This window comes from Rattus norvegicus, chromosome 10 (assembly GCF_021556685.1).
Source record: "Rattus norvegicus strain SHRSP/BbbUtx chromosome 10, alternate assembly SHRSP_T2T, whole genome shotgun sequence".
NCBI classification, from domain to species: Eukaryota; Metazoa; Chordata; class Mammalia; order Rodentia; family Muridae; genus Rattus; species Rattus norvegicus.
Window position 1 is genome coordinate 77,494,970 of NC_141543.1, and position 26,317 is coordinate 77,521,286.

The 26,317-nt window shown below is 39.7% G+C and overlaps 1 protein-coding gene across 1 annotated transcript in view; it reads right to left on the reverse strand.

The window, feature by feature from the left end:
- Window positions 1–2,020: 2,020 nt before the first annotated feature.
- Dhx40 (DEAH-box helicase 40) overlaps window positions 2,021–26,317 on the reverse strand; it is a 36,813-nt gene continuing 12,516 nt past the window's right edge. The window contains 10 exon segments of the mRNA NM_001005873.1: window positions 2,021–2,526; window positions 4,047–4,275; window positions 4,917–4,986; window positions 6,737–6,831; window positions 8,458–8,566; window positions 9,571–9,685; window positions 17,534–17,691; window positions 19,151–19,231; window positions 22,345–22,527; window positions 22,665–22,751. Coding sequence (NP_001005873.1) covers window positions 2,387–2,526; window positions 4,047–4,275; window positions 4,917–4,986; window positions 6,737–6,831; window positions 8,458–8,566; window positions 9,571–9,685; window positions 17,534–17,691; window positions 19,151–19,231; window positions 22,345–22,527; window positions 22,665–22,751 — 1,267 coding nt within the window. The 3' untranslated portion in view covers window positions 2,021–2,386.

The following is a 26,317-nucleotide window of genomic DNA, read 5'->3' on the forward strand; positions in this document are numbered from 1 at the left end:
AATCCCTGCACTGGGAGGTATAGACAGGATGATTCCTGGAGCCTGCTGGCCAGCCATTCTAGCCAGTTGATAAGCACTCTAGGTTCAGTGAGATATGCTGTCTCAAAACAATGGGGTGAAAAGTGTCTGATGGTAACACCTGATGCCTACCCCTGGCCTACTCATGCGCTGGTGAGCATGCACATACGGTCTGAGAAAAGAGAGAAAGCCAAACTAATACCATATAAAATAACTACTCAGGACAGCCAGGGCTACAGAGAGGGACTCTGGCTCAAAACAAACAAACAAACAACAAAAAAAAATATTAGGCATAGTCCTCCCTTAAGAACCTTTCCTCTCTCCTGGGAATTCCTCTATAATCTACTTTCATTCTGCTTAAAAAAGTAAAAGAGATTATTGAAACAAGTGATGAAATTCAAATTTGGACAAAGATGTAGAATGTAGTGGTTAATATTTTATGATCTAAAAGAGCTTTCAGGATCTGGAGAGATGGCTCAGCAGGTAAAAGCACTAGCTGTTCTTTCTGAGGACCCTGGTTTGATTGACACCTGCACTTGCATGGCTGGAACTGTAAATCCAGGTGGGGGGTTCAAGTCCCTGCTTCTGGTCTCCAGCAGTGCCAGGTACACATGTGGTACACAGACATACATGCAGACAAATTCACACCCATACATATAAGATAAAAATAAATCTAAACAAAAAAATTATAAAACAGCTTTCATTTGAAGAATCCACCCACATCTTTATATTTCTAAGGATAAAACACACTGATAAAATACACCTGAAAAGAAAAACTAGAAGGCCTAAATGATTTTTTAAAAACAGATTCACAATACTGCAAACATTAAAAAAAATTATCACTACTTACCTTCAAGGAAAAGCAAGATTTGGGCTATCACCAATTTTTCAGAAAGGCTCCAAGTGTCTAACTACTGAACTTAAAAAAGTTTTTGATACTAAAGGATATAATTACCTAACAAAATAAATTAGGCTTAATTTTTATACTAAACATATAAAACCCTGCCAAGTATAGTGGCACAAGTACTTGAGAGGCAGAGAAAAACAGGAAGATAACCCTGAGTTTGAGGTCAGCCTGTATATTACTATACAGTAATGCCAGGCCAACTAGGGCTACGTAAAAGGAAATAAAAGCAAAAACTGAAAACAAAAATCCACATACTGTCTATAGAGTTTTAATGACACTAATAGCTTTATTTAACAAACACTGAGTGACTACTATGTGCAAAGCACTATGCTAGGTGCCATGAATGGTACAAAGGTGAAAAAGACATAGACCCTGCCCACAAGGAGCGTATAATCTAATGAGAAAGACAAACATATACACACATAACCACAATACAAGGCAGTAAACAAGAGTAGGCAAGTGCTGAGTGTGGCCTGAGTATAATATTAGCCTCAAGGTTTTCATTTCAAACATTAGTGAAGTGTGGCTGCTTTGAAAATCTCATCCCAGGATTAACATAATAGGTGTTTAAATGGTCCTGCCCAAGCAGCTGCAGTCAATAGAGTAAGCCAGGTGGAGGGGCTGCTTGAAATTGCTGTCACACCTACATACATGAGCTGATACACAAGTATGTAGGAACAGTTAAAAAGAACTTTATGTGTGAATGTGTGTGTATGTATGTATGTGTATGATACATATGATACACCCACAAACACACATGCATGCGCACACAGATGTATTTATATACACACACATCTGTCCTTTGGTTAATGGCTATAGCTACTGTTTTAAACAATATACTTTTATATAAAAAGGAATTTGTATAATCCCAAAAAAATCAATTTAAGGATTAGGATTAATTTAAGAAAGAGTCCTGCCATAGGCAATTTTATTTACTAATTGAGTCTTTAAATATCTATAAAGCTCTGGAGCAATTAAACTGTTAGACATCTAAGTATTGCTGAGTAAAAACCTCTTGTGTACGTTCAGCCTTCTGAAGGAAATGCTCACATACCTGATACAACACTATTCTAATAGCAATAAGAAGGCCTTAAAGAGATTTAAGGAAAATAATCTTTAATGCTTCAATGCAAATGGAATACACGCTGATTAAATACAATTCAGTGTTCTTTGAAAATATCTCGTGACACTGTTTGATACCAGTTAAGGCCAGCAAAACAGAAGTGAGGAAAATATTGTATCATCTTTCATTGGTTTCATGTACTATGACTATGCAACCCAATCTTTTCTTTCAAAATGTCATTTGTTAGTATTGACGAGACGTGATTTATTTGCTTTCGGCTCACAGGCTATGAACAGCTGCTGACCACTTCCTTTTGATAGTACTGTCTGAAATAACTGGCAAAACAGAAGCACATTTCCTGGCTGCTTTCCTGCTTCCTGAATTGGACAATCCACTGCTTAGCCTGTTTCCTTTAATGTGTCACTGTGGTCCTGGATTCTCTGTTGCTTTCTCTCAAGGAAACGAGCCCGCGCATCTGATATGGATTTGTCATCATTTCTTCTTTGCATTTTCTTTAAAACTTCTTTTGATATTCCATCTGAAAATAGTATAAATATACCTTATTTTCAATGTTAAGAAAAAGGACTGAGGAGATGGTTCAGTAGCATGCACTTGTATAGCAAGATCGGAGATGGAGACAGGAAAATAACTCGGAGCTCCAGAGCCAGCTAGCCCGGAGTACACAGTGGCAACCAGAGACCATGACTCAAGCAAGCACCAGTTAACTGAGGATGTCTTCTGACCTTCACATGTGCATGGTCACACAGGAATACACATATCATATACATACAAATATTTTTTTCTTACAGAAAAAAGATCAACAAGGAAATTAAATGTTGTCTAACCAGAAATCTGGTTGAAAAAGCACACAGGTGGGGATGCTGAGCTCAGTGGTACAATGCACATTTCACATGAACAAGGCCCTAGGACAACCAGTACAGTAACAAAAGGACATGAGCCAGCAGGTAAAGGCACTTGCTACTGATCCTGACAACTTAAATTTGATCATGAGGACCTATGTGAAAGGAGAAAGCTAACTCCCATAGATCATCCTCTGCCTGAACTTATACACACAAATAAAAATAGATGTAAATGAATAATAATAAAAAGGTTCATGAAGGCTAACCAGTCAGAAAAAAACTGAAATTCAAGCATATAGGACAGTGTTTTGGTTTTTTTTTTTTCTTTTTTTCGGAGCTGGGGACCGAACCCAGGGCCTTGCGGTTGCTAGGCAAGCGCTCTACCACTGAGCTAAATCCCCAACCTAGGACAGTGTTTTAACGTTGCAATAAAACACCTAGTAATTACCATATTTGAAAACCTTTTGATGAGCCAGGCATGGTGGGTCATGCACTTGGTGGCAGCACTTGGGAATCAGCTGTAGGTAGATCTCAGTGAGTTCAAGGCCAGCTGGGTCTACATAGCAACTGTCCAGTCAGCAAAAGTTACATGGTGAAGCTTTGTCTCAACAGAAAACCCTTCTGTGACTTCTTGGGCAATACTTTCTACCGTCTATTTCCCAGGGAAATAATAAATAAATATAATACGAATCATCATTCTGTCTCAAAAAGTCTTTTGGTGTATATAAGCTAATTATGTTTTATGTTGTAATTCATTATTACAACTTTTTATACATCTTCCATCTATAGCCCTAACGATTCAGAAAATCTGCTGGAAAAATGGAAGTTCTGAAGCAGTAAGTCACAAAATTTGATAAAACAAAAATAAGTAAAACTGGGAAAAAGGAAAACAAAAAGGGAGCCAGGCAGTGGTGGTGTACACCTTTAATCCCAGCACCTAGAAGTCAAACATCTTTGACTTCAAGCCCAGCCTGGTCTAGAGAATGAGTTCTAGAACAGCCAGGGGTACACAGAGAAACACTGTCCAAAGTGGGGGAAAAAACCCACTGGAAAAAAGACAGCTTCACAGGTAAGAGAATACCTATAATCCCAGTATTGAGGATGGTGAGGCAGAAGGATCGCCAGACCTTTGAGGCCATTCTGGTCTACAACATAAAACCCTTCTTAGAAAAACAGAGTAGAACTGTGATTCACTCACCCTTTAGCTGTTTCACATTTTCCTTATTTGTCCATTTTCTTCTTGCATCGTCTCTCATTTCACGTCTAGCCACACTGCTCAGATCATGTGCATTAAGTTCATGCAACTTGGGTAGTAAGTCTCTCACCCATTCATAACGGATTGGACACACAATTCTTGCATAGACTTTGGTGGTAACTAATACTTCATGAAAAATTATCCATTCAAGTTTCGTTTCCTGTTCATGAAGCTATATAAAAAATTAAGAATAATTACTAGTAATAATCAGCCCCATTCTAAATAAGAGCAAGAAAATAAGGACAGCTAAGGACTACATACAGAGAGCCTGTCTCCAAAATAACAAAAAATAACCTGAAACTCTCTGAATTCCTATTTTCTTCCATAAAACAGAAGTCATATGCTAACCGATACCTTTAAGCTCTACATATATAGAAATTTCAGAGTGAAAACTAGAAGATGCTGGTATGTTAGTATTCTACTCTTATAAATGCCTACCTGTCATTAAAAATAAGATACATTAGAGCTGCCAAGATGGCTCAACTGAGCAGAGTTCAGGGCCCAGAACCCAGTAGTGGAAGGGAAAAACTGACTCCTACAAGTTACTCTCTTGGCCTTCACAAGTGTATGCCTCTCCACACACCCACAAAACCTTTTATTTAAAGAGAGTACTTTTTAAGGGCTGAGAATGTAAAGTGCAAGAGAAAACAAAACAAAAAACAAAACCAGGAAAGAGTTAGTTACAAGGCGAAGGTTTAAGTCTGTAATCTCACCACTTGGGAGGCAGAGGAGAGAGAAGCTTTAGTACAGCCTCAGCAACAGAGACCCTCTCTCAAACCAACCAACCAACCAACCAAATATACAAGAACTTACTGCTGAGGAAGGATGAATATGAACTGGACTTCCACGCCCATCCATTGTACAAAATGTTCTGCCAACAGATCTATAAACAGAAAAAAAACAAATGCTAAAGATCAAAATAGTAAAGCAATAAGGCAACTGCTTTTTTTTTTTTTTTTTTTTTTTTTTTTTTTGACTAAAATGAGCAGAAGTTTACCTAGGAAAGAGGAATCACTTTAGGTAATAATGTCACAAGAACTGGTTTAAACACTTATCATCCTCAATTTCTATTTCTCCTAATGAGTATCTATCCATATGGTAAAAACATCTTTCATCACAATTCTAAAGAAAGAAAATTGTTATAAGAGATTAACCAGTGGGTTTACACTTCATACATTTAAAATATATATATTAATGTGGGTGGTGGGGCATGGTGCATGCCTTGTCATATGTGGAAACCAGAGACAACTTTGGAGTCAATTCTCTTTCTACCTTTATTTCAGTTCCATGGTTCAACCGAGATCATCAGGTTTTCAGGCAAGCATTTTTACCCTAAGCCATTTTACCAATCCAATAATAATATATATTTTTAAAGATTTATTTATTTTATATATGAGTACACTGTAGCTGTCTTCAGACACACCAGAAGTGGGCAACAGATCTCATTACAGATGGTTGTAAGCCACCACGTGGTCACTGGGATTTGCACTCAGGAACTCTGGAAGAGCAGTCAATGTTTTTAACCACTGAGCCATCTCTCCAGCCCCCAACAATTATATTTTTATGCTAATGTAATTTAAGCATAAGAGATGCTAGCACATCTCACATTTCTTGGATTGTTTTGTATGTGTGCATAGGCATGCAAATAGGAAGGCCAGAGATCAATTCAGGGCATCTTCCTCTATAGCTATCCACTTTACTTAAGACAATGGTATCTCTCTCAACCTGCATCTCATTCTAAAATAAACTAAATTTACAGAAAATTAAAAGTAAAGGACAAATACAAAGCAAAAAAAAAAAAAAAAAAAAAAAGACTGTTATTGGAAGGACTGACAACTGGAAGTAAGGTTCCAACCCGTTATCGCACCCATAACCACTCATCTTTGTAGCTGTGGTAAACCATCGAACCGGAAAACTGACACTGACTCATTACTAACATCAAATTTTGAGACCCCTGAAGTATCAGCAATGGCCTAACAACATCTTTCAAAGCAAGAAGACTCCATTTAGAAGCAGAACCGCCTTTACTTTCCCTGTCCTCCTGCTGGAGCACCTGCTCAGGCTCTTTTGACCTAAATGGTGGTTTACTGTTCCCAGTCTCTTCCAGGTGATACTGTTAGGACACCAGGCATAAACCACCAGGCCTACGATCTTTGAGTATTTCCAACGACCTTCACCATTGTCCTTACCGTATTTACTTAAGTGACTCATCCTTCAGGTATGTAATGCATGTCCCATTACCAATATTACTGCTTTCCTTACAATAGTCTCTTGCCTCTCTCCCCCTTATGATTGAGCCTGACACTGCACACCCACGCTGACCCTCCCCGGGATGCCGTCTGTCTGTCTGGCTCCTATACTCCATCTGAGGCTACCAAATTACAAAACCCTTGTCATTTGTTCAGGTGCCGACACATCCGCCCGCATGCACTCTCCTCTTACCCCCGCTGGTTTCCAGGGCCCCAATCTGAACCGCTGTAGTGCCCTGTGTGCAGATGGCAATTATGAAAAGAGTTCCTATAATTGTCGTCATCATCATCACAGAGTCTATCTCACATCTTCAAGCTTTAGGCTGTTCAGCACTGCAGTTAAGTACAGGAGTGTCTACGAACTCTCTCCAGCGTGTAACTTACCTTCGAGCAACATTTTTGAAGTAGCCTGCACAAAGACATCTTCGTAGTACTTCATGTTTAGGGCCTTCAAAAGTCTCTCTTGGGAAATCACTTTGCTGTAGAAAGAGTATGTATTCAATGATAAAGCTCAAGTACAATTTGATTTAATCTTTCTTTCAAAGTTCATATTTCCAAAGACTTCTGGGAAATGTTATGAGAAGGATTACATTTAGCATTGCACCCAAAACAGTCAAAAGGCAAACAGTATATATAAAATAATAATGTACCAAATAATATGTATCAGACAGCTCCACCCTAGTCTTAAGAAAGAGTTCTGACTATGGCATAAGAAAAAAATCCAAATGGAACCCAGAGAACTTACTAAGGAAACAGAGTCAAGAGACTGACTAGAATTTACAGGAAAGAGTAAGTTCAGGCGAGATGTTCAAAAACAAAAAATATGAGAGATCTGCAGAAAGTACCTGCACAAATAAATAACAAGATCACAGCTTGGTGACTTACGGGCAGAGAATGGTACTGTGAATACCTTCCAAGAACTGGTTTGGGATGGAGCACCTACAAGAGGGTCACCTTTAATCCCAGCATTTCGGAGGCAGAGGCAAGCAGATTGCTAATTGTTTGGCCCTGAGATATACGTTGAGTTCTAGGCTGGCCAGTGCTGCACAGTCGCACCGAGACTGCTCCCTCAGAAAATGCACATAGAATAGCATGGAACCTTGGGAGGTGTACATATTATCATTTTAGAATATGTAAATGTGTATGTATGAGAATATATAGATGAATACAGGATGGAAACCAGAGGCATCCAATTCTTGGGGGCTGTAATTACAGGCAGTCATGATGCACCTGGTGTGGGTATTGGGAAATGAACTCTCATCCTCTTCAAGAGCAGGATGTGCGGGGTTGGGGATTAGCTCAGTGGTAGAGCGCTTGCCTAGCAAGTGCAAGGCCCTGGGTTCAGTCCCCAGCTCTGAAAAAAAAAAGAAAAGAAAAAAAGAAAAAGAAAAAAGAGCAGGATGTGATCCAACCACTGTGCAGTCTCTCCAGCACTATTAACCTTTCTTCTTTTTCCTTTTTAGATAGGCTCTCCTTATTTAGCCCTGGCTAGCCTGGAAACTTATTACATAGACTAGGCTCCCCTCAACTAACAGAGATCCATCCACCTGCCTCTGCCTCAAGGATGCTGAGTTTAAAGGTATGCATCAGGCCAGCCCTATTGTCTTGATCGTAGTAATGACTTAACAAGTATATATAGATATCAAGACTCAGAGAACTATATACTTTTTAAAAAATGTTTTAAAGTATTTTTTACATTTACCTGGTGAGTAGGCATGCTCATGCCAAAGCCTATGTGTGGAGGTCATAGGAAAACTTTTGGGAGTTGATTCTTTCCTTCCAACCTGTGAGCTCCCAAGGTTAGACTTGGGTCATTAGATTTGGTGGCTTGCACCCTTACCTGCTGAGTCACCTTATCAGCCTATATGAAGTTTAGTGTGTGTCAATTAAAGAACACTTTGGTTATTTCACACACATTTCTGTACCTCTTGGAGGATTCACCAGGTCAGAGAGATGACTGTACAGTGTAGCATGCAGGGAAAGTAGCCGACTAGAGCGGGTGGCACAAATATAAATTTACTGCACTGAAATTTCAGTTGACATATACAGACCACAGACCTACAGTGGTAGAGGAGAAAACAGACAACAGAAGCCACAGCAGTCACCTGTTTGAGTTTCCTGATCAGTTCCCGAAGTTGAGCTTCCACACGGAACGCAGAAAATAAGCACCGCCAGTGAATCCAGTGCTTTTGGCACCACGAAGCTGGAGCTCCACTGCAACACAAAAACACTGCTGCCTTCAAAACACCTTCTCTAAATCAGACAAAAACATCCTCATTGCCTCTATGAGAAATGGAAACCAGTCGGGTGTGGTGACTCAGGGCTGGGGTGCTTGTAATCAACAGCTGGGAGGTAAAGGCAGAAGAAACCAGGGGTGCAAGGCATCCGCTACTACACAGCAGGCTGCGCCAGCCTAGGCTACAAAAGACCATCTCAAAAAGGCAGGCAGGCCACAACAACAAAAGAAACCTGTAAGCAAAAGACGAGATCCGGACAAGCACTGAAGAAGCATTTTAGAAAATGTGACAAAAAGTTAACATCGGGGCTGAGAGACAGCTCATCCCTTAGGAGTATTTCTTGCTCTTCTCACCAGCCTATGTGAAGTTTAGTGTGTGTCAACTATTCTTCAGTACAACGATCTAAAAATATTTTCATTATTTCCACACATTTCTGTACCTCTTGGAGGAGTCACCAGGTCAGAGAGATGGCTGTACAGTGTGGCATGCAGGGAAGTAGCCGACTAGAGCGGGTATTTCACAAAACCTGCCTGGGTTCAGTTCCCAGCACCCACATACTGGCTCACAACCATCTGTAACTCTAGTTCTAGGGGATCCAAGGCCTTTTTCTGTTTCCATGGGCACCACGTATGCCAGTGATACACAAGCACAAGCAAGCAAAACATTCCTATGCCTAAAATAAGTCTTTTTAAATCAAGAGAAGAAAATTTGACAAAGAATTAACATCAGGTCCTCTGGCTAAATAAAAAAAAAATGTGTAAAGAGATTTTTTTTTTTACATATATGAATTAACAAATATCTAACCATCATTTAATCTAAGTATCTACATGAAAACAAAACTCTGTGAAATTCATTTTCAGGATTTGAGGGAAAAGGGAAAACCAACATTGAGCCTGAATGACTAAGCTCATACATCCTGAGTATGTAAGGACGCTGCAGATCAAAGTGACATTTTCCAGTACAAAGGACAAGCTCACATACCTTGATTTGCACTGTTCAAAAATGACGGCTAAAGTTGCAAAGTCATTAAATCCTCCAGCTTTTGCTGCCAATTCCCGATGTTTCTGTTCTGCTTCCTTCTGATACTCTGGATCAACTAGAAGTCACATTTAGTTTAGCTCCATGTTGAATCAAGTCCCCACATCACTGTGCTGTCTCTCACCGTGTTCAACAACGTCTGCCTCACTCTGAGACAGAAGTAAATCAGCTCTTCCTAAGTTCTGTTTCTCCTTAAATCTCATCAGTCGTTCCCCACCAAGATTATCACCTTGGCGCTGTTTTACAAGATAGACCATCTCCCTACACAGCTCAGACTGACCTGGAATTTGGCATGGAGCCCACTGGAACATAGTGTGCCATTAAAATTCTTTTGCCTCTGCTTCCCAAGTACTGGGATTACAGAAGTGTACCACCACACATAGCTATTTTTCTTTTCTTTTTTCTTTTTTTCAGAGCTGGGGACCAAACCCTAGCAAGCAATCTATCGCTGAGCTAAATCACCAACCCCTATTTTTCTTTTAAACACATGCTAGAGATTTATGACAGTAAACACTACTTCTCTCAATCAATGGTCTTTAAAATAGTATCTGAAATTTACTTTTTTCTTTGGAATTAACTCTTCTCAAAAAAAACCTAAGAGTAGCCGACAGTTAAAAGAATATAAGGTAAAAGTTCCATGTGTACAGTTTGTCACATGAACAGTCTTCAAAGCTGATCACTATTACAGATGGTCCCAACTTAGACTACTCTAACTGAATAATGGTGTAAAGCAGTATACACTTTACATCCCGTCCAAGCAGTGCCTCCGACTCTCTATTTTCATCCTTTCTCAACATTCCGCACAACAGTCCCTCCCAATACTAGTAGCATAAGGAGCCTCTGCTTCCTGTCAGCCATACAATCATAAGGATAAGATAAAAACAAAGACATAGTACACCATGCAGCTTTTTGTAGGTTAGTGTTTTTAATGCATATTTGACTTTGGATGTTTTTAATTTTGGATGAATTGAATCAATATGTACCTCACTGTAAATCAAGAACATCTGTATTAAGTTTGTGTTCTTCCAACTTTTTCCACTTTTCTCCTTCCACTATATGGTTCTCAAGGATCAAACCAGTCAAGGGTCAGCGGGATGGCTCAACAGGTAACAGTGCTTGCCTCACAAGCCTGATGACCTGAGTTCAATCCATGTAAAGGTAGGAGGAGAGAACTGCCTATACAGTTTTGTCTTCTTATTTCCATATACAATGCCATGGCAAATGAATATAACATACACATACAGAGAGTGATCAAGCACTGCCTAAATGAATAAAGAATATACACAATTTAACCAGTCAACATATATGGAACTCAGAATACTGGGTAATTAAACAGGACCTACATATAAACAGTCCTATATAAATACAGTAACGTATAACAAGTAAAGGAAAACTACTCACGCTGTTAATGTATCCCCCTGGGGGTAGTCATAAGCATAGTGTAATAGTGCACTCAAACAGATCAACAAATACCAGCATTAGAGAACCCTAATAACCTTCTAACACTTCACCCAGAAGGGCAACCATACCTAACCTCTAACTCCACAGATGGGTCATTCCTGTTTCTAACATTTTTTTTTTTTTTTGGTTCTTTTTTTTTGGAGCTGGGGACTGAACCCAGGGCCTTGCGCTTCCTAGGCAAGTGCTCTACCACTGTTTCTAACCTTTAAAAACATGCTTTTTTGCCACGAAAGTGAATACCTTTACTCCCAGAGCTTAATGGGCAGAAGCAAGCAGATCTCTGAGTTCAAGGCCAACCCAGTCTTTAGAGTGAGTTTTAGGCCAGGGCTACACAGTAAAACCCTCAGAAAAAAAACAAAAAACAAAAAACAAAAACCGTCTGTTTATTTTGTGTGTGAGAGCATGCCATAGCATGCGCTATGGAGGTTAGAAGATGACTTGCAATAACCAATTTTCTCCTTCCATCATATGGGTCCCAACAGTGACATTCAGGTTGCCTATCTTAGTGGTCCATACTGTTACCCACTGGCCCATCTCACCAGGCTTGTTCCTAACCTTTACATGAATGTGATCACATAATATGTACTTGATGAGTTTAAGTGCTTTTGCTCAACATCGTTTTCGAGATTTACCTTTTATTTACTTTGATCCTATTTCTCCTGAATTCATTTTAAGACTGACATGCTCTCTGGCCAAATTCCCCATCCAACACTTTATCAGATTATTTTATTCTGCTGGATCCCCTGGGGATGCACAGACCATGTCTCAACAAACAAACAAACAAAACTACTGGGAAGCTAGCTCAGTGATACTAGCTCTTGATATTGTCAAGCATGAGCACCTGAGTTTGATCTCTAGGACCTATATAATGAAAATAACTAACTAAAGAAAAATTTAAATCAAATGCGCTGGTCTCTACTTGCAGTGGCAGCGAGACAGGTGGGTTTTTGAGGTTAACTGGCTAGTCCAGCCCGGTTTACTTGGCCTTGGCAAGTTGCAGGCCAGTAAGAAAAAAAAAATTTTTTTTTTTAAGCAAGGTCTTTCTACATAGCCCAGTCTGTTGTAGACTTTACAGAGATCTACCTGCCTCTGCCTTCCCCAGTGCTGGGATTAAAAGCATGCACCACCACACCCGGGAAGAAATCTTATCTCAGGAAAAAAAAAATGCTTGAAGAATGTTGAAGAACGGCACCTGAAGTTGTCCTCCGGCATCCACACCCAAACACACCTGCACACACACAAAGGTAAAGATACAAATACAGAGTCAAAGGGAAAGCAAAAACCAAGGCCAGGTGTGGTAGCACATACCTCTAATTCCAACACTTGGGAGGAAAAGGCAGGTGGATCTCTGAGTATAAGGACAGTCTGGTCTACACAGAACGTTTTGGGCCAGCTAGGGCTACATGGTGAGACCCTGTCTAATCTCTTAATTAATCTACTAAATAAACACATGAAAAAAACCCATTATTCTCCAGGCGTGAGAGTTCATGCCTTTAATCCTAGCATTGGAGAGGCAAACAAATTTCTCTGAGTTTGAGAGGTCCAGACCATGTGTCAAAACCAAAAAACCTCATCGTTAGCCATCAAATAGCCAAAGTGAACATAAATATATAATATAATGTGTAAAATGCAAAAGATTCTGCAAGTACCAAATGTGGCAGAGGGCATGCACAAGCTAGTTCACGCCGCCCTCTCATGTTTACTTTGAGGTAACATTTGACTGGTTTTTAGATCACTATATAGAGCAGGCTGGCCTCAAACTCAGTACTACGCCTGCCTCTGCCTCCCTAGTGCCGAGATTAAAGGTACTACACCCACCTTGTTTCTTAATGACAAACTTGATCAAAAACACAATTTCTTTCCCAAGTTTTTGGTTTTTTTTTTTAAGTTAAGCTAAAGTGAGAACCACTGTAGTACTAGTGATTAAAAACATTCCTTATCACCAGACATAGTGGTTGTGGTGGTCTGCACACACTTGGCCCAAGGGGTGACAACAAGGTGCGGGCTTGTTGGAGTAGTTAAGGCATTGATGGAGGAAGTGTGTCACTTTGAGGATGGGCTTTGAGACCTTCTTCCTAGCTGCCTGGAAGCTAGTCTTCTCCTGTTTGGTTTCGGAACAAGAACTCTAAGCTCCTCTATGCCAGCCATGTTCCTACCATGATGATAATGGATTGAACCTCAGAACGAGTAAACCAGCCCTAATTAAATGTACTTTGTAAGAGTTGCCTTGGTCGTGGTGTCTCTTCACAGCAAGAGTTAGGAGCCCTAACTAACAGCAAGTTAGGAGCCCTAACTAAAACAAAAGTGTATGCCTTGAATCCCAGCACTTGAGAGAGTCTGAGGATCTTTGTGAGTTCAAGGCCAACCTGTTTGTTGTTCTACACAGTGAGAACTCCAGGACAGCAAGGACTATGCACATCGAAAGAAAAGGAGAGAAAGAGAGAGAGAGAGAGAGAAAACAAAGAAAAACAAGACCCATTCTGTATCTTTTGAAAATGTTTTAACACACACACACACACACACACACACACACACACTCTCTGCACAAAAAGCTGGGTGATGGTGGCTCACACCTTTAATTTCAGCACTGAGAAGGGCAGGTGGATCTCTGAGTTCCAAGCTGGTTTGGTGTACAGAGGGAGTTCCAGGACTACAAAAGAGAAATGCTATCTCAAAGATGTTTTTAGATGTTCGAGAGTGGGGCACAAAAATACCATTTTGATATACAGAGGTCAGAGGATAACGTGGAGGACTTATTTTCTCCTTCCACTCTGTGGGTCCCAAAAATGAACTCACATTCTCTATTTGGATAGGGGTTCCTGTTATGTGGGTGTATCCATTTCACAAAATGTGCTGACTTATACTAATATGTATACCTTTCACATAATGTAAAATATGCCTTTAAAATGTAAATGAGGCCTTCAAAAATCACTTGATCCATTCTGCATCTTTTTCTAGCCTTACCTATTGGAGTTGGATTAGAGTTGAACCCAATATCCTGGGGTTTTGGGGTTTTTTTGTTTTGTTTTGTTTTCTTGTTATCTTGTTGGTTTTAGTGTTGTTTAGTTTTTTCCTTTTGGTTACCTGAGACAAGGTACCAAGGTTTCCTCTCACACCCCCTGCCCACATATGCACACAGATGGTCAAATAGTCACTACATAACCCAAAATGGCATCAAACTCTGAGTTCCTCCAGTGCTAATTTCTAAAATACTAGGATTACAGTTATGCACCACTACACATGGGTCTCGTTTTTTAAATGAAAAACATGGGAGTCTGAGAAAGCTAGGCTCATGGTCAGATACCTGGGTAATAGGGCAGGACAGTTGGAACACTCAACCTTTTACTTCTACTTTATACTCTCCAGTAATTTTGGAAGTATCTTTAGCTTTGATACTCCCTAATAGAAACTGATCAGCATTATTTATTGTACACACTATGTTACTAGGAAAAAATGCAACTGAGCATATTATGAGAATTACAATTTTGTTAAAATTATTATATTTATTTATTTTGTGGTTGTGTATACTCATCTGCCAAGGCATATATGTGATAGTCAGAGAACAACTTATGGGAGTTAATTCTCTCCTTCCATCATGCTCTGAATTCTGAGGAACTTAGGACATGAGGACCAGAGAGATGACTTAGCAGTTAAGACAACTAGCTGGGGGTTGGGGATTTAGCTCAATGGTTAGAGCGCTGGCCTAGCAAGCGCAAGGCCCTGGGTTCGGTCCCCAGCTCCGAAAAAAAAAAAAATTAAAAAACAAAACAAAACAAAACAAAAAAACAATAAGACAACTAGCTGTTCTTCTCAGCAGTTCCAGGGGGATCTGACATCCTTTTTTGGCCTCACCTGGCACCAGGCAAGCATATAGTGCACAGATATACATGTAGGCAAAATACCATACATATATAAAAAAAAAAAAAAAAAAAACAATGAACACCTCAGGACATCAGACTCGGCAACAAATGCCTCTACTTATTGGGCCATCTTGCAGGCCCAAGAATCAAAATTTTGATGGTTAAAATTGAGGTCTACTTGGGGTAGACAGCAAACTGATTCAATAACACAGTACTTTTACAGAAAAATAGATCCCCCATTATAATTGTGGCAGTGACAAACTAGTCTCAACCAATACTCATAACCTATAAAAAGAAAGGCCAGTGAGGTGTATACTCTATTGTTATGGTATGAGCTGTTGACAAGGCATAGCAACTACTCTGAAGCTCCCTGTGGAAGAAGTTATTTCTCTAGATGAAAACCAAGCCAACACATATTAAAATGTCTCATACTGACACACCAAGAAATAAGGAAAGGAAAATATACAAGGACACAGAAACCTTAATGAATAAAGGGCTGAACTGCCTGTTCTTCTCAATCTAAGAAAACAAGTTAATGTATTACTAATTTACCACAAAAGAACAAAGGTTCGCCTTATATCTAACTTTATCCTGAAGGGAAATTAACTTTCGGTTAGGAATGTTATATATTTCCTATGCCAAACAACTAGGTTAAAGTATAACGAACTATATAACTACCTATCCTGTCTCCTGGCCACAGTACGGTAAGCCCCCTAAAAGGCTCCATGAACTACTGGAAACCAGAGTAAACAGCCGGACTCCATTTCCTGGTTAGAATCTCCACACTCTGAGAGAGTAATTCTTCCTAACTTGACTTACAAATCACACAATCCCACCAAGTCACTTTCTGGGTTTCAACTACTCTGCCGTTCATGTGGAAAGGAAGAGACCAAGAACAGCGAGGACAATACTGAAGGGGAAGAACAAAGTCAGGGATTGCCTTATCTAACTTCTTAAGAAGGTTCATACAAGGGCTGGAGAGATGGCTCAGCAGTTAAAGGCTAGGCTCACAACCAAATATATAAGAATAGTCAACTGATCTATGGCAAAGGGAAGAAAGGCATTTCAAAAGAGAAACAGTATTTTGAACAAATGATGTTGAAACAAATGTACATCTAACTACTATGTGACAACATTAAGAGAAAAATCCAGATGTCTGTGGTACAGCAATGACTGCATTAATAAAGCACTAGAAGCAAGAGCCACATAAGAAAAGAGTTATATTGGGTTTCATTAAATCAAAACCTTCCATCTACTAAGAAAGATTTGAAGAAAATACTTAACAGCCAGGAGGTGGTGGCCTGCACCTTTGGTTTCAGTGGGCCTACCAGGAAGAGGTAGGGACAGGTGGATCTCTGTGAGTTCAAGGCCAGCCTAGTCTACATAGTAAGCTCCAGAACAGCCAGGGCTACATAGACAGACCCTACTTCAAAATTCCACAACAAACAAACAAAATGGATAGTGATGTTATTACAACATTTTTTTTTACTTTGGTTTTTTGAGACAGGGTTTCTTTGTATAGCCCTGGCTATCCTTGAACTCAGAGATCTGCCTGCCTCTGCCTCCTGAGTACTGGAACTAAAGGTGTGGACTAAAGATGTGTGCTCCCACCACCTGGCTACAGCTTTTTTTTAAAATAGCCTAAACATGAGAATATAACCATTCCCTTTAATAAATGGATAAACAAATTCCATATATCAGAATGGAATACAGTATAGTGATTAAAAAAGAAATGAGCCATCATGTCACAAAAATACATACACACTGCTAAGTGAAAGAATTCATCTGAAATGTTACATATTTTTCACAAATAGAAGGCATTCTGGAAATGACAAAACCATAAAGACAGTCATAAGATCAAATGCCATCTGAGCTGGTTTATTTTGTGTGTGTGTGGGGTGGGGGGGGGATGTACATTCTCATATGCACCTGAAAACCAAGGGACAACCAGAGAGAGATGATGCGGGGATAATAAATAGAGAACAGGAAATGTTTAAACAAGTAAAGCTGTTCACTATGATTCTGCAGTGGTAGCCACAGGCTACTGGAGATATGATAAAACCATAACATACTTCACAAATAAAAGACAGTAATAACTGGGGAAAATGTGTGGCTGAGGGAATGGAACTTTCTAAACTTACTCCTCATTTTTCTGTAAATGTAAACTGTTCTAAAGAAACAGTCTATAAGGCACAGAGTGACAGTGTCCTGTTTTCTTTGAGACAGGGTCACATTAGCCGCCCAGTCTGGCCCTAAATCAGGATCCTCTGCCTCTATCTCAAGACAGCGCACATTACAGGCATGTTTCACCATAACCAGCAATTAAACGTTTTACGAAAAATAAAAACTGCTTACGGGAGTCCACTAGATAGTTCAGCAGGTAAAGGGAGCTAATTACCAAGCTTTCATTTGATTTCCGGGACCCACAGGGTGAACAAGAGTACCAACTCCTTCAAGTTGGTTTGACTTCTATACATGCACTGTGGTGTGTGTGTACTTGTGCACATGTGCACACACATACATGAACAGATCAAATAACATAATAAAAAGGAGAGCTTTTAAAATAAATAAGATAAAGTGTTTACCAGGTCTGATGAAGACATTTTCCACAGATAGCATTGCTGCTATTGGAAGCAGCAAATCTTCACAATCAAGAGAAGCAGCCCTGATCACTGCACACGTCAGATGTGGGGGAAGAGGGAACTCCACCATGGATAAACCCAATCTTGTCACATGACCACTCCTTAACAGAAAGAGAAAGTTTTTAGGCCTTTCAAATCTGGGACAATACAATATAATGTTCATCACTCAGAACAAGTAAGATATAATTTAATTAATTCAACTCATCTCTAGAAATCAATTTAAAGAATGAACCATTGTGGTCACTGGCAAGAACAGTAGAAAGGCCAGGCAGTCTTGGTGCACATCTTTGATCCTAGCACTCAGGAGGCACAGACAGGTGGATGTCTGAGTTCAAGGATAGCCTGGTCTACAGAACAAGTTCTAGCCAGGGCTACACAGAGAAACTGTCTTTTTTTTTTTTTTTTAAAGAAAAAAAAAGAGGAACTCTTCTACTGTCAAAAGTCTTACTCCCCCGTTTTCTTGTTGTGTAGTTATTTAATTATTGTATGTGCATGCTCATGAAACAGCACATGGGGGGGGGGAGGGCAGTCAGAGGACAATTTGCAGGAAAATGGTTCTCCTCTTCTATCACATGGATCCAGGTGATCAAACTCATGTTGTCAAATTTAGCAGTAGGCATCTTTTGCCAGCTGAGCCATCTCACCAGCCTAGAAGTCTAATACATCCAAAAATCTACTCAGTAAGACAGAAGTACTATAAAGCTACAAACATTCAACAGAACAGAGATGTCCTTGAAGAAACGGAGGGATAACAATTATCAAACCCCATGACAATAAAGTGTGCTTAGCATTTTTATGCAGCTAGAATAATGCTTGGCACTGAAGTGGTGTTAATAATGACTTGTCCAGGGGGTTGGGGATTTAGCTCAGTGGTAGAGCGCTTGCCTAGCATGCTCAAGGCCCTGAGTTCGGTCCCCAGCTCCGAAAAAAAAAAAAAAAAAGAAAAAAAGAAAAAACAAACAAATAATGACTTGTCCACATTAAACACATTAAACAGTAGTGCGGAAACTGCTTTAGTTTGGCTTTTTAAAAAAATGTTTCATTTCTTCTCCTGTTTACAGAACTTTATGGCTGTTTGAGGGATTTTTTTTTTCCTCCCAGCAATTCAAATGTCAGCCTCAGGCTCCCAGGCCCTGATTTTACACATTACAGCCATGTACTACCATGTTTAACTACAAGAAAATGTCTGTACAGCACAGTGCTTAAGAACTGGTGAACAAAGACCAAGGACAGACTTTAAGTTTATGTAAAACAATTCATTCACATTGAAATAAATTGCTTTCTACTGTTAAACACTTAGAACCTGTGTTAAAAAAAAAAATGGACAAACCTGTAATTCCAGTACTTAAAAAGCTGAGGCAGGGGGTTGGGGATTTAGCTCAGTGGTAGAGCGCTTGCCTAGCAAGTGCAAGGCCCTGGGTTCGGTTCCCCAGCTCCGAAAAAAAAAAAAGAAAAAAAAAAAAAAAAAAGCTGAGGCAGGAGGATTATGATTCAAGGCCAGCTTGAGCTTCATAGCTACAAACAAAAAGATTAAAGTTATGTTTGGATTGTATTTTTTACCTGTCAATAGCATCACACTGGTAAAGCTGTTTAAGTGCTTCCAAAATAAGTCTCTCATTAGGTGGATCCAAATATGGAAACCTGTGTATTTAAATAAGATAGGAGAAAGTCAGGGTTAGTCATAGCAAGACTTTTAACCCCCCCCCAGAGAAACTTCCTTAAAAAATTTCACTTCTCCACTACATTTTCTTTGTCTTTCTTCATTCTGTTTTATTTTGTTTTCTTTTTGAGATAAGGAATCTTTCTACATAGCCCTGGTTGTCCTGGAACTCACTATGTAGACTAGGCTGGCCTCAAACTCTGAGTCACCTGCCTCTGCCTTTGAAGTGGTGGGATTAAAGTTGTACACCACCACACCCAGCCCTGGCTCCATTTTTCGAGTCCTCCTCTCCTTGAAAACATTCTATCACCAAGAAAAATTAGCTTTTTCTGAATCACATTCCTCTCGTTCAAAATATACATCTTTTCATTCTCCTTGGCTGAATGGAATACTCTTATCTTTTTTATAGGTTATTTTTATTTTATTTTATATATGTGAGCACACTGTTGCTGTCTTCAGATACACCAGAAGAGAGCATAGGATCCCAATACAGATGGCTGTGAGCTACCATGTGGTTGCTGGGTTGAACTCAGAACCTCTTGGAAGAGCAGTTTACTAAATTTTTACAAAATAGGGGAGAGGGCCAACAAGATGGATCAGTGAGTAAGGGTATTTGCCATCAAGCCTGACGATGAGTTCTATCTTTAAGACCACACTGTGGGGGCTGGGGATTTAGCTCAGTGGTTAGAGCGCTTACCTAGGAAGCGCAAGGCCCTGGGTTTGGTCCCCAGCTCCGAAAAAAAGAACCAAAAAAAAAAAAAAAAAAAAAAAAAAAAAGACCACACTGTGGAAGAAGAGAACTGATTCTTGTAAGTTGTGTGCTGGCCTCCACATGTGCACCACAGCACATATGTGTGTGCAAACATATAATCTAAATAAAAAGAAAAACAACTGAAAGCCAACTACTAGATAAATTCAAATTATCTCATAGTAGCCGAGGGCTGGCCTTGATTTCAGAGACCTCCCTGACTCTGCCTCCCAAGAAGTGAAATTAATTACAAGGGGAAATGGTTCGGAGAATAAAGTGCTACCACACCAGGCTTACATCTAATTTGTTTCTTGTTTTCCTTTTGCTCTTTCCTTTTTGGTCTTATTTGAGACAGGGGTGCTGTGCATCCCCACTTCTCCCAGCAGTCTTTCCACCTCAGCTCTCCTTTACAAAGATGACAGGTATGTACTGTGAAAGTACGAACCTGCAATCCTACCACTTGGGAAGCAGAGGCAGAAGGGTCATTGAGTTCAAAGCCAGCATCAGTTACATATCAAGATCAGATCACACCCAGCCTGGAAAACATGAGACCCTGTCTCAAAAAACGGCCAGAGCATCTGGAGATGACTCGGGCACTGAAAGCCCTTGTGACTCTTGCAGAGGACACAGGTTGGGTTCCTAATACCTTCATGGTGGCTCACAGCCATCTGTAACTCCAGTTCCAGAGGATCTAATACCCTTTCCTGATCTCAGGCATAAAAGAGGTACACACATTTACATGCAGGTAAAATATCAAAATAAAAATTAATAAAAAATTTAAAGCAAGAGAATAATGGTACAGACAAGCAATTTAAAACAAATAAGAATATTCATTCTTTAAAAAAAAGAATATTCATTCTTGGGCTGGAGAGATGGCTCAGCCGTTAAAGGCTAGGTTCACTACCAAAAATACAAGAATAGTCGTTCTTATTTTCTAATGTATAGTCACTCTTGGTTATTTGTACGCTGTAGTTCTGGAAGAATATGCTCGGAATTAATGCCAAGCTTACTGGGCAGTTGCTTTCAGAGCTCTTCTTCCTAAATGAGAAGATATAACAACACTGTTTTCAAATCTGGATTAACCTGAAAGTTTCAAACCTGTTGGATCACTTGGATCTTTCAATGACTTGTTACTTCATTGGTATAGTTTATGAATATGGTTAAATTTTACATGTTTTTCTTTGCATTCTCAATTAGACAATCTCTAGTCTTGAAACAGATAGGGTGCTGCACACCAATAATACTAGTACCTGGAAGTCATAGTCAAGTGGATCACTGCGTGTTTGAGACCAGACTGGTCTACACAGCATGTTCTAGGCAGCCAGGAATACATAATAAGACCCTGTCCCAAGAAAAAAGATCTCTAGTCTTACTTGAAACCATCTAAATTGGCTTCCTAAGAGTTAGGCCTGCCCATAAACATAGCACTCAAGAGGCAAGAGCAGGAGGGTAGCTGAAATCAGTCTAGTCTACATAGTGAGTTCTTGGACAGCCAGGGATATATAGTGAGGCCATGACTCAAAATAACACACATAAAAGGTATGTACCGTTAAATATGGCTCTAAAAAAACACTTTCTAATTAGAATTACTGTTGCGTGCCTTAAATTAAAAATTAACAGTGGTAAAGTCAGGCACAGTGGTGCACACTTTTTAATCCCAGCACCCAGGAGGCAGAGACAAGCAGGTTTCTGTAAGTCTGAGGCCAACATGGTCTATATAACATGGTATAGGACAGCCGGAGTTATAGTGAAATCCTGTCTCAAAACAAAACAAAACAAAACAAAACAAAACAAAACAAAACAAAACAGCAGTCACTAAAGTTAGTCAAAAGAACATTAGCATAAAAAAACCCAAAGTTTAAATATAAGCAAAGGGGGCTAGAGGGATGGCTCAGCTGTTAGGGGCCAACTCACTATCAAAAATAAATGTAAGCAGTGGATCAAATCTCAATAAAGTGATGGAAGCTTTAAAATAAAAATTTCAAAAAACTTAAAGGCAAATAGTGTTAAATAATGTTTACTTCTTTCTGGATTCCTCAAACTTAAATTACAGCAGTTTGAGGCTGGTGGAAATGTTCTGAAATTTGAGAGTGGTAATGGTCATATAATACTGTGAACCAATTAACAACAATTTGAACTGTATATTTTAAAATGGCTGGAATACTTCATTTATTTTAGGTGGATTAACATTTTTGGTTTAGTTGAAAAGCAGCCAACATGAGAACCAACCCTGGAAATATGTTAGTTTCAATTCTTAGGGACAAACCAAATAATACACAACAATTTCTGAGAAATAACCAAGCTTCTTTCATTCTATCCATAGTTCGTTCATGGTTGCCCACATACCTTATGACATCATGTATGGCAAGGCACTTTAATGTCAGAACTACAGATGTCAAACTAGTTCTCTTAATCTCTGGGATCACATGATCAGGCATACACTGGTTCCAAAAATCTTTACTATAAATCCTAAAGCATTTTCCTGAGGCAGTCCTGCCAGCTCGGCCACTTCGCTGTAATGCTTCACTTCTACAAAAGAAAGCAAAAACAGTCCCAAAACTGTTTTGTGGGTTTGACAAATAACTTACTTCCAATGTTCAAACCAAGTAGAAATATTCTAACCAGCCAACTGTTATTAAATTGAAAAGCTAGATAAAGAGACTTACTTTGATATAGGAACCACCTCCAGGATGTCCAGCCCTAACCTCGGATTGTGATTTAATTGTTTCACAAAGCCTCCATCCACCACATACCTAAAAGAATGAAAGCAAGTTAAATGCTAGAAAGGAAGCCTAGGGGTGTTAATTGTTACTTTTATTTTATATGTACAAGTGGGGTTTTTTTTGTTTGTTTGTTTGTTTTTTTCTTTTTTCTTTTTTTTCGGAGCTGGAGACCGAACCCAGGGCCTTGCACTTGCTAGGCAAACGCTCTACCACTGAGCTAAATCCCCAACCCCACAAGTGTTTTCCAGTGCATTTTGTACTGTGCACCAGATGCATGTCTATTGCTCGCAAAGGCAAGAAGTGGTTCTTCTGGAAATGAAGTTTATAGACTGTTGTAAGTCACCAAGTCAAGTGCAGGCAGTGCTCTTAGCCACTAGTTATCTCTCCAGCCCCTAGACTTGTGAATTTTAACCACTTCAGAATCTCTTTTGTACCTCACTTACTGCATTATTTACGTTAAATATAAAATTTTAAAGTCAGGTGGGTGAGGTGGCTCAGAGTCGAGGCACATGCCAACAAGCCTGATGACCTGACTTCAATCTTTGGAACTAGGATGGTACAAGAACCAATTCACACAGTGGTCCTCTGACGGCTGCAAACATGCACACCTAAAAACACACACACACACACACACACACACACACACACACACACACACATACACACACACACACACACACACACGCAAATATATGTAAAAGGAAATTCAGGAAATGGGCTCCATGGACTCCACATCCAAAGCTGACGGTAAGGAAGACCTTCACAAAATAGTGGTGGTAATGAGGAAAACATTTTGGCCACTCTACAAAAATAGAATTACCATATGATCTAGCAATTTCATTCTCAAGTACAAACCAGTGAAGACACCGGTTCTGTTACAGAGCATTAGGGTTTGAACTCCAGCACTCACATGGACGTTCAACTACCTGTAACTCCAGTCAAAGGGGATCCAACCTTAGCCTCCATGGGCACTGCATCCGTGAGACACACAGACACAAACACAGGCAAAACACCAATATACAGGATAAAAAACAAAACCTAAAAGATTCAGAGCCAGCAAGATGGCTCAGTGGGTAAAGAGTTTTATTTTGGGTGATAAAATATTTTGAAACCGGACAGAGGTAGTACTTACACAAAACTGTAAGTGTGTTAAAATTTTAAATGTCCATTTTTAAAGTTATTAAACAGGGTTCACACTCACTGTTGTAACGGACTCACAATCTACTTCTTTAGCATTCCATTTTAAGCCAAGGTAGAACTAGACAGGTAAAGAGTTAAGTAAGGAAAAGTAGCAAGTGTACCATTTCACTAAACAACATTCTAAAGGCTTTGCCCGTATGGGAAACATAAAATTAAAGAAGTCAATGTACTCTACTTTTCTACTAACGCCTTTATTTAAAATATCACTATTTTTTCTTTTAATTTTTTTAAAAGATTTATTTATTTATTATATATAAGTACACTGTAGCTGTCTTCAGATACGCCAGAAAAGGGCATCGGATCTCTTTACAGATGGTTGTGAGCCACCACGTGGTTGCTGGGAATTGAACTCAGGACCTCTGGAAGAGCAGTCAGGTGCTCTTAACCACTGAGCCATCTCTCCAGCCCTTTTCTTTTAATTTTTACTTACTTATCTGTAGTTTTATTTTTGGTATAAGGTTTTACTATGTGGCACAGGGGGACTCTAAAGTCAACTATGTAGCTCAGTATGGCTTCAAACTTAAAATCCTCCTGCCTCTGCCTCCTGAATGCCAGAATTAGATGCATTCCAACTCACCTGAATAAGAAACCATTGCTTATTTTTATTTTTTTAAAGAATTATTTATATATTTTTATGTATATAAGTACACTGTAGCTGTCTTCAGACACCAGAAGAGGGCATCTGATCCCATTACACATGGTTGTGAGCCACCATGTGGTTGCTGGGATTTGAACTCAGGACCTCTGGAAGAGCAGTCAGTGCTCATAACTGCTGAGCCATCTCTTCAGCCCTATTTTTATTTTTTAACCACATAGATGTTTGCATGTGTGTGTGCAGGAGCACATGCACCATATAAATGCAGTGCCCACAGAGGCCAGAAAATGGCATCAGAACCCCTGGAACTGTAAGTCATATGGTTTTGAGTTGCTAGGAATCAAAACCAGGTCCCTGTAGACACAGCAAATACTCTTTTAAATCTCTGTCTGTCTGTCTCTCTGTCTCTGTGTGTGTCTTCTATGTGTGTGTGTGTGTGTGTGTGTGTGTGTGTGTGTGTGTGTGTGGTGCCTGCATGCATGTCTGTGTACATATGTCCCTGGTACCTGCAGAGTCCAGGAAAGAGTACTGTATCCTATGGAACTGGAGTTACAAGCAATTGTCATGTGGAGGCAGGAACTGAACCCAGGTCCTCCCGAAGAACAGCGTGTGTGTTTAAGTACTGAGCTATCTCTCCAGCCCTTAACCATCTTTTTAAGTAAAAGAAATGTAGTTTCTCTTTACTCATTCACTCAAAAGAAATATAATTGAGTCTTAAAGACTGTGGTCTGGCCTTTGTGTGGAAGGCAGACAGACTTAGCTAAGGATATAAAAGATACTGAATAAAAATAAGTATTAGAAAGAGATGAGGCTCAGAAGCCTGAAAGAATCTCACGTGAGCTATGAATCCAGAAATAAACTCTGCAGGTGATTCTCATTTTACTCAAAATCGCTCTACATTATTGATTGCATCCAAAACAATAAAGACGTATAATTGAGTTTTACAAGGAAGTGAGAAGAAACAGTACTTCCACATAAACACTACATGGAAAAAATTACCAAACTGGGCTGGAGGACAGATAGGCACATCAGATTATGCCGGGCCCACACTAATAAGACAGAACAACAGCTGGCTGAAATCTATGATGCATTTTAAGTATCATCTTATATTTAAGAAAAAAGACCTCAAGTTATCAAATAATTATAAGGAATACACAATTCAGAGTGTATTTCCTACTCCAGTTCCCATTTAAAGCAATCAGTAATTATAAAAAAATAAAAGGTGAGCTAGGTGTGGTGGTGCATACCTTTAATCACAACACCTGGGAGGCAAGGACGGGCAGATTTGAATTTGGGGCCAGCCTGGTCTACATTATGAGCTCCAGGTCAGCCAGGTCTACACAGTGAGACCCGAATTGTCTTTAAAAAGTGAACATACGTTAAGAACATTAAAAAGAGGATGGAGGGTTGGAGATTTAGCTCAGTGGTAGAGCGCTTGCCTAGCAAGCGCAAGGCCCTGGGTTCAGTCCCCAGCTCCGAAAAAAAAAAAAGAAAAAAAAAAAAAGAGGATGGAAAGATAGGTCAGCAGTTGTAGCACTTGCTATACAATCATGGAGAGACTGGCATTCTGATCTGGCACCCTGGTAAGGAGCCAGGCAGGCATGGTCCTGGCATGCCTGTAACTCTAGCAGAGCAGGTGGAGATAGAGATTAATGGGGTTTGTTGGCTGTCAGCCTGGATGAAAAAGAGGATCCTTAGGTTCAGTGAAAAACCCTGTCTCAAAAGGAATAGGTTGAGTGACAGAGGAGGACACACAATGTCCTGTAGCTTCTGTGTGTATGCACACTGAAAAGACACTTAA